Source organism: Terrapene carolina, unplaced genomic scaffold, assembly GCF_002925995.2.
Source record: "Terrapene carolina triunguis isolate 2854851 unplaced genomic scaffold, T_m_triunguis-2.0 Scaffold558, whole genome shotgun sequence".
Taxonomy (NCBI): Eukaryota; Metazoa; Chordata; order Testudines; family Emydidae; genus Terrapene; species Terrapene triunguis.
In genome coordinates this window covers 13,693,434-13,705,621 of record NW_020664909.1, presented here as the reverse complement: position 1 = coordinate 13,705,621, position 12,188 = coordinate 13,693,434, and the positions used below count along the sequence as shown (strand labels likewise).

The following is a 12,188-nucleotide window of genomic DNA, read 5'->3' as shown; positions in this document are numbered from 1 at the left end:
AGAGTGATCCAGAAGTTCACATTTGTTACTGGTTTGGTGAAATCTAATTGTAGCACTTACCACCAGTTTGGGATGTCTGCCCTCACGGAACCACAAACAGTTGTGAGCCACTCCAGACAGCGTGACACCCCCACACCTTGTTTTACATAGGCCACTGAACAACCATCAAGTGGGAATGACTTTGAGTCCATAGCGACCTTTGTGAAATTTGAACCGGTGGTTTACAGGCTCCATCTCACATTCCAGTCCCTTGAGCCATTATTCATTTTGAGGTTGTGCCAGATATCTATTTGGGTTACATCTACAGCTCCTGGAACTGATAGAAAATTAGTTAGGCTTAATAAACTTCATGCTTGGCTTGCTATTGCTGCTGTGTATCAAAAGGAAAACTAATTTCCTGGTTAATTCTGGAAGCATCTAGGAACTAATACTGGCATTATATCTGTTAAGACGATCGTGGGAAGTGCAAGGAAAATATTTTCTATTACAGGTGAAGCCTAGTGTCTGTGGTTTGACTTATCAGATCTTATTACAACAATGCAAAATCCTCCACTTACTGAACCTTTTTATTATGCCTCTGTATGGTCCCAAAATACTAGTACTTCACACTTGTTCTCTTCATCTGAAGATTGCCATGCCCTTTTTAACAGTGGAGTAAATATTTTTATTCCTGTTTTACAGATAGGGAAACTAAGGCACAGAGAAGTTAAGAAACTTGTCCAAGATCACATGCCAAATCAGTGGAAACAGAGCCCTTCCTAATCGTTAGACTGTACTCCATCCTCATGAACTGCTAATGTGTTCTTATGTGTTAACTGTGTCCCTTGGGGCACTGCTTTTTGAGCCTTCTAAAAGACCATGTCCACACTGGCAGCAGAACCATGCTAGCTACAAGTTTAGACTGTGTTCCTAAAGAGCTTGCAGTATTTCCCTCACCAGAATGGAGGATTGCTTTTCCTGAGCACTGTGTTTGCAAATGAAATGACTGCCCATCTTCCCTCCCCCCATCCCAAACACCTCCCGCTCCGCAAGGTCTGTAATACACCTCTTGGACAAAAAAATCCTTGACCTCATTGGTCAGGAAAGCCATGCTAGAGCCTCACTAGTAACAACTCAGTTTAAAGTGGACACATTGCCTTAAAAATTACAAATACAAACGGAACAGCCGAAAGTCTATTTCTTGTTGACTTGCCTGTCAAGTCTTGAGTTTAGGGCTACCCTACTCAGAATGGCAACCTGGGGATCCTGACTTTGGTTCTATTCCTGGCTCTGTCACTGGCTCACTGTGTGATACTGGGTAAGTCACTGAATCTCTCTAGGCCTCAGCTTTCTCATCTATAAAATGGGGATAATCATATTAACTCACCTTGCAGGGATCTCATGATTAATGTTTTCTAAACATCTAGGCTGTTTGGGACAGGGACCATCTTTTTGTCCTGAGTTTGTACAGCACCTAGCACAATGGTGTCCTGGACTATGACTGGGGCTATGGTAATATAAATAAGAAAGCTTTTTAAGATTCTCAACTGTCTTTTTATTATTTTATAAGTGCAAAGTCTATATAAACTGGGGTCTTGGCAAATAAAGAGCCTTTCCATTCAGCTTTAAATTGTACCTGAGTCATAAATTTTAATTTACACTTGTATTGTGCTAATGAGCTGGGATCTCAAGCAGCATATCCCTAATTCTTTTGAAGAGCCTGGAACAAGGCCTGAAACCAGGTGCTCTGACACAGTGACGTGCAGTGAAATTTTTGAAAGCAAGCATTGACTTTTTGGGGGGAGGCTATGCTCCCTAACTATTCAACAATCCCCTGATGTGCCCAAGTCCACAGCCTACGTCCAGTGCTGCATTCTATGTGCAGTGACTGTGACGTTGTGCAGTCTATATGGTTTTATAAAAACATGATAATAAGTGAATATAATGTAACTGGGATAGTTTTATAAAAAATTGATAAGTGACTATAATGCAACTGGGATATGCTTCGTGCAAAAGGTCTCTTGTAAGGTATCATTACAAAGTGCATAATCTACTGAGTATGTTCATCTGATTTGTATAAATGTACCACTCTTGTATCTAAAACTAGAAATATAAAATGTAACTCTGAGGGCCTATTGTAATTATGTAAAGTGTGGGCCATTAATGATGGTTTGGAATCTTAATGACTCCCATTGTCTGCAGATGGCTGTTTACCTGTGAGTCTCCCTGTATATGTGTGTGCTGGCAAGTGAGTAATGAAGTCTTGCAGTGACATGTGATCATGTCACCTGAACTGGAATCCATCTTTAACCTGGTGCTTTTCCAGTGAGGGGGGGTGGAAACCCAGAGAGACAAAGGGTTCCCGCCTTATGCAAAAGATATATAAAGGGGTGGAAGAGAAGAGAGAGGAGAGAGGAGCCATCATGGAGAATCCCCTAGATAACACCTAAGCTGGAACAAAAGCTGTACCAGGGGAAAGAATTGTGCCCAGGCCTGGAAGGTGTCCAGTCTGAGAAAAACTTACTGAAGCATCTCTGAGGGGGAGATTATCTGTATTTAGTTTGATTAGGCATAGATTTGCGCATTTTATTTTATTTTGCTGGTGACTTACTTTGTTCTGTCTGTTACTACTTGGAACCACTTAAATCCTACTGTCTGTATTTAATAAAATCACTTTTTATTTAGTAATTTACTCAGAGTATGTATTAATACCTGGGGGAGCAAACAGCTGTGCATATCTCTCTATCAGTGTTATAGAGGGCGAACAATTTATGAGTTTGCCCTGCATAAGCTTTATGCAGGGTAAAACGGATTTATCTGGGTTTAGACCCCATTGGGAGTTGGGCATCTGAGTGCTAAAGACAAGCACACTCCTGTGAGCTGTTTTTGGGTAAACTTGCAGCTTGGGGACAAGTGATTCAGACCCTGAGTCTGTGTCTGGAGCCAGACTGGAGTGGCTGGCTCAGCAAGACAGGGTGCTGGAGCCCTAAGCTGGCAGGGAAAACAGAAGCAGGGGTAGTCTTGGCACATTGGGTGGCAGCTCCCAAGGGGGTTTCTGTGATCCAACCCGTCACAGTGACATTTTACAGAAAAATAATATTAAGCACTGGGCTGGAGTCCAACATGTTCTGAAGATGATTTTTTCATTGGATATGTTTCTGCTTTGGGTCAATGGCTGATTTATTTCCTATTTCTAAACACTCTGTTCCAGATCTTTCCTTCGAAGATGAAAGTTTGTTCCACCAGCTCATTAGTTCACCCATTCTGATTTCAGTGGAAGAGCGAAGAAATATACAGATTGTTGAAGCTGAACATAAGAATGGGTCTGACCTATGGTCCATATCGTCCAGTCACAGCTTCTGGCAGTCAGAGATTTAGGGACACCTAGAGGATGGGGTTGTGTCCCTGACCATCTTGGCTAATAGCCGTTGATAGACCTATCCTCCATGAACCTATCTAATTATTTTTTGAACCCAGTTATACCTTTGGCCTTCACAACATCCCCTGGCAACAAGTTCCACACGTTCACTGTGCGTTGCATGAAGAAGCACTTCCTTATGTTTGTTTTAAACACACTGCCTATTAATTTCATTGGGTGTCTCCTGGTTCTTATATTATGTGAAGGGGTCAATAGCACTTTCGTATTCACTTTCTCTACACCATTCATGATTTTATAGATTTCTGTCATAGCCCTCCCCCACCCACCCCCTTAGTTGTCTCTTTTTTAAGCTGAACAGTTACAGTCTTTTAAATCTCTCTTCCTATGGCAGCTGTTCCATACTCCTAATCATTTTTGTTGCCCTTCTTTGCATCTTTTCCAGTTCTAATGTATCTTTTTCAAAATGGAGTGACCCGAACTGCACACTGTATTCAGTGTGGCTGTACCATGGATTTATATAGTGGCAATAGGATATTTTCTGTCTTATTATCTATCCCTTTCCTAATGGTTCCTAACATCCTGTTAGCTTTTTCGCTGCCGCTGCACATTGAGCAGATGTTTTCAGAGAACTACCCACGATGACTCTAAGATCTCTTTCTTGAGTGGTAACAGTTAATTTGTATAGTTAGGATTATATTTCCCAATGTGCATTACATTGCATTTATCAACATTGAATTTCATCTGCCATTTTCTTGCCAAGTTACCCAATTTTGTGAAATTCCCTTTGTAACTCTTTGAGTCAACTTTGGACTTAACTAGCTTGAGTAATTTTGTATCATCTGCAAACTATGTAACCTGTTTACCCCTTTTTCTAGACCATTTATGAATCTGTTTAATAGCACTGGTCCCAGTATTGATCATTGCAGGACCTTGCTATCTACCTTTCTCCACTGTGAAAATTTACCATTTATTCCTACTGTTTGCTTCCTATCTTTTAACCAGTTACTGATCCATGAGAGCACCTTCCCTCTTATCCCATGACTGATTATTTTGCTTAAGAACTTTTGGTGAGGGACCTTGTCACACAGGCTTGTCTTCCTTGAGTGCTCCTTTAGCACCTTGATCATCGAGTGGCCCCACGACTGTTTGGCAGGCTTCCTCCTTCTGATGAATTTTTTGGTAGTTCAAAAAAAAAAACGAATATGCTGATAAGGGAGGTGGAAGATTATTTCAAAAGTCTGATTCCCTGCTTAAGTTATCTAATTGCCTTCTCAATGGTGTCATATCAATGTGGTGCTGTGATAAAATTCAACTTTTGATAATTAATGATTACATTCCTTCTCCCCAAATTCCCTGTGCAGTTTCATATGGCAATAGTGCTCTTCCCCACTTCTCACCCTAAATTGTTCTGTAATGTGGCTGTGTCCTGTTAAGTAAATGTTGTGTTCCTCCCCAGGGGTGGCTGTTTCTCAGTGATGGCTGAAGGTTGGGTAGACACATCACACAGATATTGTAAACTTGCTACCAGTCCACTCCCAGATCTAATTTCAAAGTTAAGTTCCACATCTTTAAAGCCCACAATGGACTATGGCTTGGCTATGTCAGAATGCCTGTCACTGTGCTCTCTACCATGTCATTCTAGGAAGCTGTGGCTGACAGAGCCCAGGTTCTGATGTGTTGGGGCAAGGGACAGGTTCTGTGTGTGTCCGTGTCCATCCAGGGGGAGGGTCCCTAGCCACAGAACTCCCTACCACAGAAGATCATAATTACTCCCATTTTACAGATAGTGAAGCTGAGGTACAAAGTGACTTGCTTAAAATAATTAAAATTCATGATTAAAATTCAGGATCTCAGTCCTGTGCTTAGATCACACCATTCTCTCCATGGAGCTAACCCTCCTTCTCCCACCCCACTCCCTTCGAGGACTCTGCTGACTCAGAATGCTCTGACAAGCTGACAGGAGAGACTGGGTGCAGATTACCATTTTGGCTTCCTCCACTGGAGTCACTTGGTGCTAGGGGAGGGGGATGCGACTTCTCCATCAGCACAACAGGAGATGGCACGCCAGCTCCCGGAACAGTGGGGATGTAGTAAGGACCTGGGATGGAGGTGACAGCAGATGGGTATCCAGCTTTTGCAGCCTTGCCTGCTTCATACACTGAAAAGAGAGCAATAATTAGCAACAAAGTGCCAACCCTTCCCCTCCAAGGTGCTCCAAAACAGCACTCCTGCTGCTGCTCCTGCTTCGGATTTTGGTGACTGCCCAGCAGGAGGCGTCTGGTGTGTTATGAATGGAACTCAAGAGCCGGTGGATTTCTCTGAGCTTAAAAGGAGTTCCAAAAATGGTAAGGGGCAGCTTATTCTCTGCTGAAGGCCCTCAAAAGCATGGTTAGTCAAGGGCATTCAGCACATAAATCTAGGCTCCACTCAATTTCTTGTTTGGGTTTGTAGCAGTTCATCCTGAAAACCAGAATGGGACTCTCAAGAGGCAAGCTTACTCCAAAGGCTCATGAACCTCAGCAAAGCTGGCCTGAGGTTTGGGTTTGCAATGGAACCTGGCCTTGTTGCAGGTGTTTTGCATGACTCTAGTAGGCAGCTGCTTTGCAACATGGGAAAGACACATACCAGAATGCTCTCTGCTCTGCAGCCACAGCACTTTCTACCAAACACACCTGACAGGACTGCAGCTTTGGGATGGGGAATGTGACACTAGAGGAGCAGGCACAGTTGCCAGCACCTCGCTGGCAGGAGACTTCTGGGAATTACATTCTTAATTAACTCAGAGCATTTGACCATTAAACTATAGGTTGGGTGCTTCATTCTTAGTAACAGGCAATCTTTAGTCAAGTGGGGCACTCAGGATGAGGAAGGGTATGAGCAGATTTCCCTCACACATAGCAAAAGGGATGTAGGAGGAAGCTTAGCACTTTGGTCCCAGATCACTCACATGCCCGTGGACAGCAGCAGGAATCTGGACAGCAGGGGCAGCGGACGTAGCAGCAGCAGCTATGTGGGCAGCACTGGCACCAGCAGATCCCAACCAGGAGAAAAAACAGGAAAGCCCCCAGGATCACCAGGCCCACAAACACCCACTCTGGAAACCAAATGAGAACAAATGGTCAAAGGACACAACACCTGTGAAAGACAACGGCAAGGACTCCAGCCGGAGGGGTAGGGAGAGAACAGGCATGAGGGCTAATAGAAGGAGCAGGATCTCTCCTGGTGAGAAGTAAGGAGACAATAGGTCCCTCCTACACTCTACACTGCAATCAGAGGTGTGATTGCAACATGTGTAGATATACTCAAGCTGGCTGTCATCTAGCTAGCTCGAAGAACAGCAGCAGTGAAGCTGTGGCAGCACGGCTGTACAAGCCCAACCAGGACCCTGGGTACGTACTCGAGTGGCTAGCCCAAGCTGCCACAGCTTCACTACTGCTGTTATTCAAGCTAGCTAGGGTACATCTACATGTCCTGCAGTCACATCTCGGAGACAGAGGGTGAGAGGCATGGAGACAGGCTCCCTCTCACTGCGCTGGACAGAGGAGGTGCTGGGGGGTGAACAGTATGGAGGCACTAGCCCTACTCTGCTCTTGTGGGACAGAATCAATCCCCTTTGGAGGGTTAGAGGCAGAGCTAGACAAATATCATAAAACATGTTACACAAACATTTGTTTTCCCCAGCTGCGTTTGTGCCCTGTTTGTGCATGCTCTACCCCAGCATTCTAGTTTTAATTACACAAATGGTGGTAGAAAACACACTATAAATAGCCCGGTAAATGAACCAAACAAGGCTCTGCCTGCCCCTTCACTACTAGGCCCACGCACACAATTATTATTGTGAATGTACTTGGAGAATATTACATTCAGTGCTGCATCCAGCCAGGAAATCTGACAGCAGCCACATTTTTCTACCATTGATGCCTCAGGAGAGCTTCATGTGGCCCAGAAAGGAAAAGGCTAAAAATGTGCTAACATTCCCTAATCTCCCTTATCCATCCCTCTCTAAGAAACTTAAAGGCACAGTGGGCTTTTTCAAGTCCTCATCCTTTTTAAAGGAATGACATTCATCCAGTCAAGGAAAAGAAACAATATCACATGACACAGGCAACCAATCGCAGCTCAGCAATACAGCTCAAATTTAAAATCTCTAACAGCAGTTGCCCTCAGTGTTTCACAATCAATCCATAAAGAAAAAAAAAGCCTGTGGGGAAAAAACTCACCAAATCAATGTGAGAAGACTGGGATCTGCCTGCAGACATTCCAGGAGCAGGAAAAGAGGCTAGATTTTATTTAGGTTGCAACTCAGCCCTAGCAAGTGGATGTTTGGAGTCAGTGCTCCTGTCACAGAGGCCTTGGAGTTATAGGGAGGTCTTTGCTGCGTACCAAGTTAGGGTCTTGCTTAAGTAATAAGTATAAGGAAATAGCAAAAGACGCTGCTGGATCCATTACAGACACAAATCAAGGCGTTTTTCCAGTGAAAAGTGTGATTCCATAATCCTTTTCCCAATACAGCCATTGTTATTTCCTCACACAGCAGTTCTGAATATGATCAAATTCATATAAACATTAAGGTTACTGTGGTTACCATGTCTGAGTTGCTTAGTGTCCTCACAATCAGGAAACCTCTCCATAAGTTGTGTGTGTGTTTCTCCACTGCCTTCCAGCTGTTTTTGTCACTTAAACCTGTGCAAAGCAGGTATAAAAAGCTACCTGATGAATATGCTAGCATTTTACATCCACTTTGCACAGGTGTAAATGGTGACAAAAGGTGCAAGGAATTGGAGAATCAAGCCTTGTTGAGTATATTTGTTGAAAAGACTCCTCCTACTACACTGAATCCTCTGCTGGCTCTAATGTTATGGCTAACATTAGGGGTCTTTACCCTCCTTTCCATGTGTGTGTCTGGGACAGATTATTCCCCCTTTATGTGTACTTAGAGCTGCTCTTGTGTATGAAAGTGGGTATGAGAAATCTATTTTGTGGGGAGAGACACACTTTGGTTTAGTGCCCTCAGGCTACAGTCATTTCACAGGTACCCAGAGCCGAATGCTTTCTCATCTCTTCCCTCTGAAAGACCATCTGATGTAGAATCTTGGACTACTAGAACCTCTATGGGGTTGGGAAATGCTTAAAAGTGGGATCCCATTAGTTTGGATAGTAAGGGATTTGTGCAGTCCAGAAAATCCTCAGGCCCCACCCCAACTATCTGGCTGTAGCTAGATCCCCCGATAACGTAGCGTTGCTGCACAGAAGAACAGCTCCCACAGCCAGGTTTGGCTTAGTATCCTTCCTTTAGCAGGGGTGCCACATGTGCAGCCTTCGGTGGCTGATTTTCATAACAGTATCCCATAATATAAAGTTAGGCTTTTGAAGAGTACTTCTTGAGGGCATACAGGGGTGCATCCACACTGTACTTTGTAGACGTACAAGGGTGCCAAGATATTACAGTATGGATAAAACGGAGTTGCCACAATCATGGTGGTGTGTGAGCACACAGGCATACAGCTTGATATAAAACGTCCTGTAAATAGACTTTTCCATTCTAGTGCTGGGCCTGTCTCTCTCCGCTATTTCTGTCTTTTGCATCCCTGTGTTACAGCCCCTCCCTATCCCCAGCATGAGGTTTGATATTTCTCAGTGCAATATGCACTTCCAACAAGCGACAGTTTATCACAGAATACAGGAGACGCACACAAGTAAGAAGGAAATTAATGTGCAGTGCAGCGGAGGGATGGACAAACAAGGTGAGAGAGAGTGGGTCAATAAAGGGTTAAATGACTGAATACCTGGCATAATCTCCGCAGCAAAACTGGGCAAGAGATCAGCAAGCAGCCCTGTCCTGCCTAGAAAAGACAGAAGGAGGAGAACAGGGAGAGAGGTTACTGCAGGAAAAACACACTCCCCAGCCCCTGCCTGAGCTTTCAGCCCCCTTCCTCAACATGGGATCGACCCACATATTCTCTGTGAAGTGAACTATATGGTTCAGGGATTTCATCACCTCCATAATAATTGGCCCTGCTCAATGCATGGTGGCTGTCTATGTATCTGTCTGGCCTTGATTTGACCAACTGGGCTGGGGGAGAGGGAGAGAGTCAGGAATGGAGCCCCTCCAATCTAGGCAGAGGCTTGCAAGAAGGGGGTCCGTGCAGCATGATTACAAGGTGAGGCCTGCAGGGTATTGTTCTACACGCACGCACACTACACGTAGGCATGCACACTCACACTCAAACACACTCATCTGGGGGCTTGAGTGATTCAATTTTTAAAGAATCATTTTACTGGCATAAAAAAGAGAGAGCGTGCAAAAGACCGCAGCTGTCTGGATTAGAAAAGTGTTGACCCCAGTGCCCCCTACAAGTAAGCCACATACATACAGCACATGTACGTGTGATGTTTTTCCATATGGGACACTGCAGCTGCACAGATAGGTTCACAAGAGATGCCATAATGACTATAGGGGGTGGGGGTATGACGGGATGTCGCTATAACCGGGAGATGCTTTGAGATATGGAGCCGATATCCAAGTGAAGCAAACCAACCAGGAAAGGATTTCTGTAAAACCTCACTGCACCTCTTGCTTTTTCCATTTGAATTTACGGTGAATGCGACAAACAAAATCCAAGCCCTAAGGGCAACTTGGTACCTATTTGTTTTGGAACTGCATGTATGAAATGTTGCTAATGCACAGCATATGTCCTGAATGTAGGTAAAGTATACTACAGGTATATATATATATGTCAGAACATATACAGAATGCCCCTGCGTGCATCTGTGCTGTGTGTATTTTTATATAGCACCAACAGTTTGCTAGGTTATTTACAGATATGCAGGAAGGAGAAGAGCTCGCAATCTGAACAGACACACATGGGGGATGGAAAGTAAGGCAGGCAACCAAGTGTAAGTCAGTGAAAGGTGGTATAAAGTCACCTTTAACACCCCCGCCCCCGGGTTTTGCACTGAGCAGAGCTCAAACACAGTGATTAACTGGACCCAAAATCTTTGGTTTCTAGTCTCTCCCTGAAGCATGTTAAAATCAACCAGAATCTCACTCTCCACTTTCTCATTGCTTCAGCAGAGTGTCTAGAGAGATCAAAATCCACACAAATGGTTGCTGGAGCCACAAGGAACATTCTAAATTCAGGCAGTGCTTTGCAACCTGTTGCAACTCATCAAAGCTGTTCTGGTACTCACTGTAAAACCATCAGTCCCAATGAGCTGTCAGAGTCTTAGCAGAAGATGTAAAACTGATCCTTCAGATGAAGTGTTCTTTATTTATTACTTTAAAATAGGGTTCTATCCATCAGTTTATGGCAACATTTTCATCAGTGTGTCCAAAGAATTTCATGGAATCCAGGTAGTCCATTCCCTGGAAGTACTAACTGTCCAGACTACTCTCAGCCAGCATACACATATATCTGTGTCATGTACACAAGACATGGGCCATGCATCGTATGTGTCAGATGCCTGCCAGGTAACTCTTGCATATCACAGGCATGCTCTACACATGCATACCGGATGCATGGCTCCCATCACAAGAATGCTATACTCATACTTGCTCCACATGCACATCAAATATATGCCTTATTTACACACAAGAATCACATGCATGCAAAATGTATTTGCAGGTACAAACACACATTAACATTGCACGGCTGCAGAAAGTGTGTCTGCCTCCTGTTTGTTTACTCTGCATGCAGGCAGACTGTGTCCCTCGCAGAGACATCAGAGGTACGAGGATGGTAAAATATGAAGAGATAAGAGGGCGATACACCAGTTGGGAGCAGACACTGGCCTGGGTAACTCCATCTCACAATGTAGTGCCTCTCATTTGAAGCCCACCCTAAAACCTGAGCTCCCTGCAGTAGTGCTGGGTTTTATGGCTAGGTGCTTCATGGTTCCAAGAATGTCCTGGTAAAACCACAGCTGTAAGATGTGATATGTGGGGGGAGGCAAATGTCAGAAACCATGCTGCTGTTGGAAATCCTAAATTGTTGTGATGACAAGCAGGACAACCATTCCATGCAATCTGTGCAACAGTTTACTCAGTTAGGCCCCTTCAATAAGCACAATGTGATGTGTCTGGATTTAGGAGGAGAGTGGATCTCTTCACCATGCCAGAAGGGCAAATAAAGCTGGAATCTTGAGAATTCAGCAAAATTCCCACCTTCGCATCAGCAGGTTCTGCATTGTCTCTGCACTCAAGGCTTTCTCCCCACTCCTCCCTGTCTGTGTGAGGGATTCAGTCTGTGAAGGAATTCACAAAGCCCTCTCAGGAGAGGCCAATTCAGTGAAACCCAGGGCAGAGACCACATCTGAACCTAAACATGTTGACGTGAATAGCCCAGCTGGCTACCAGAAAACAATACACTGAGTGACTGTGCCTCATCTAACTTTCAGCACTTTGATTCTTTCCCCGGGCTGAGTTAATTCACTGATAACCCGTCCCCTCAGTGCCATGTAACTTCCCCCCTTCACAGACCCTCCCCCTGCTCCTCATTTTTAATAACGGCTGTTAAGTAGGCTAGGCTGCAGAGAAACACTTCAGCTGACCCAGCCGCTCTTGTTCATACCAGCGGTTACCACAGCAACGGCTGGGGGAGGTAGCACACAGGCTTGTCATGAATGCTCGCTAATTGAAGGCCGACTTTCCTCCCACAGTGATGAGCAACAAGTGAAGCAAAAATATACAGCAAGAGGGAGAGATTAGATGGCTCAAGGGGGAAGGGAGTGAGGTATAAGATTCTTTCACCTCTAGGTTTAGCTTGATTCAGGCCCAGAATGGTACTGACAAAAAGTGTCGTGCATGAAATGGAATGGGGGGCATCAGCCT

The 12,188-nt window shown here is 44.5% G+C and overlaps 1 protein-coding gene across 3 annotated transcripts in view; it reads right to left on the bottom strand.

Annotated features, from left to right (window-relative positions):
- ILDR2 (immunoglobulin like domain containing receptor 2) overlaps positions 1 to 12,188 on the bottom strand; it is a 51,757-nt gene that overhangs the window by 13,337 nt on the left and 26,232 nt on the right. For 2 of the 3 annotated variants that reach the window (XM_024198918.2, XM_024198917.2), the window contains exons 4-6: positions 9,145 to 9,201; positions 6,306 to 6,452; positions 5,340 to 5,516 (exon numbers count right to left, since the gene is read on the bottom strand). In XM_024198918.2, coding sequence (XP_024054686.1) covers positions 5,340 to 5,516; positions 6,306 to 6,452; positions 9,145 to 9,201 — 381 coding nt within the window. The remainder of the gene's footprint in view (positions 1 to 5,339; positions 5,517 to 6,305; positions 6,453 to 9,144; positions 9,202 to 12,188) is intronic. The other variant, XM_024198923.2, reaches the window with a different exon arrangement.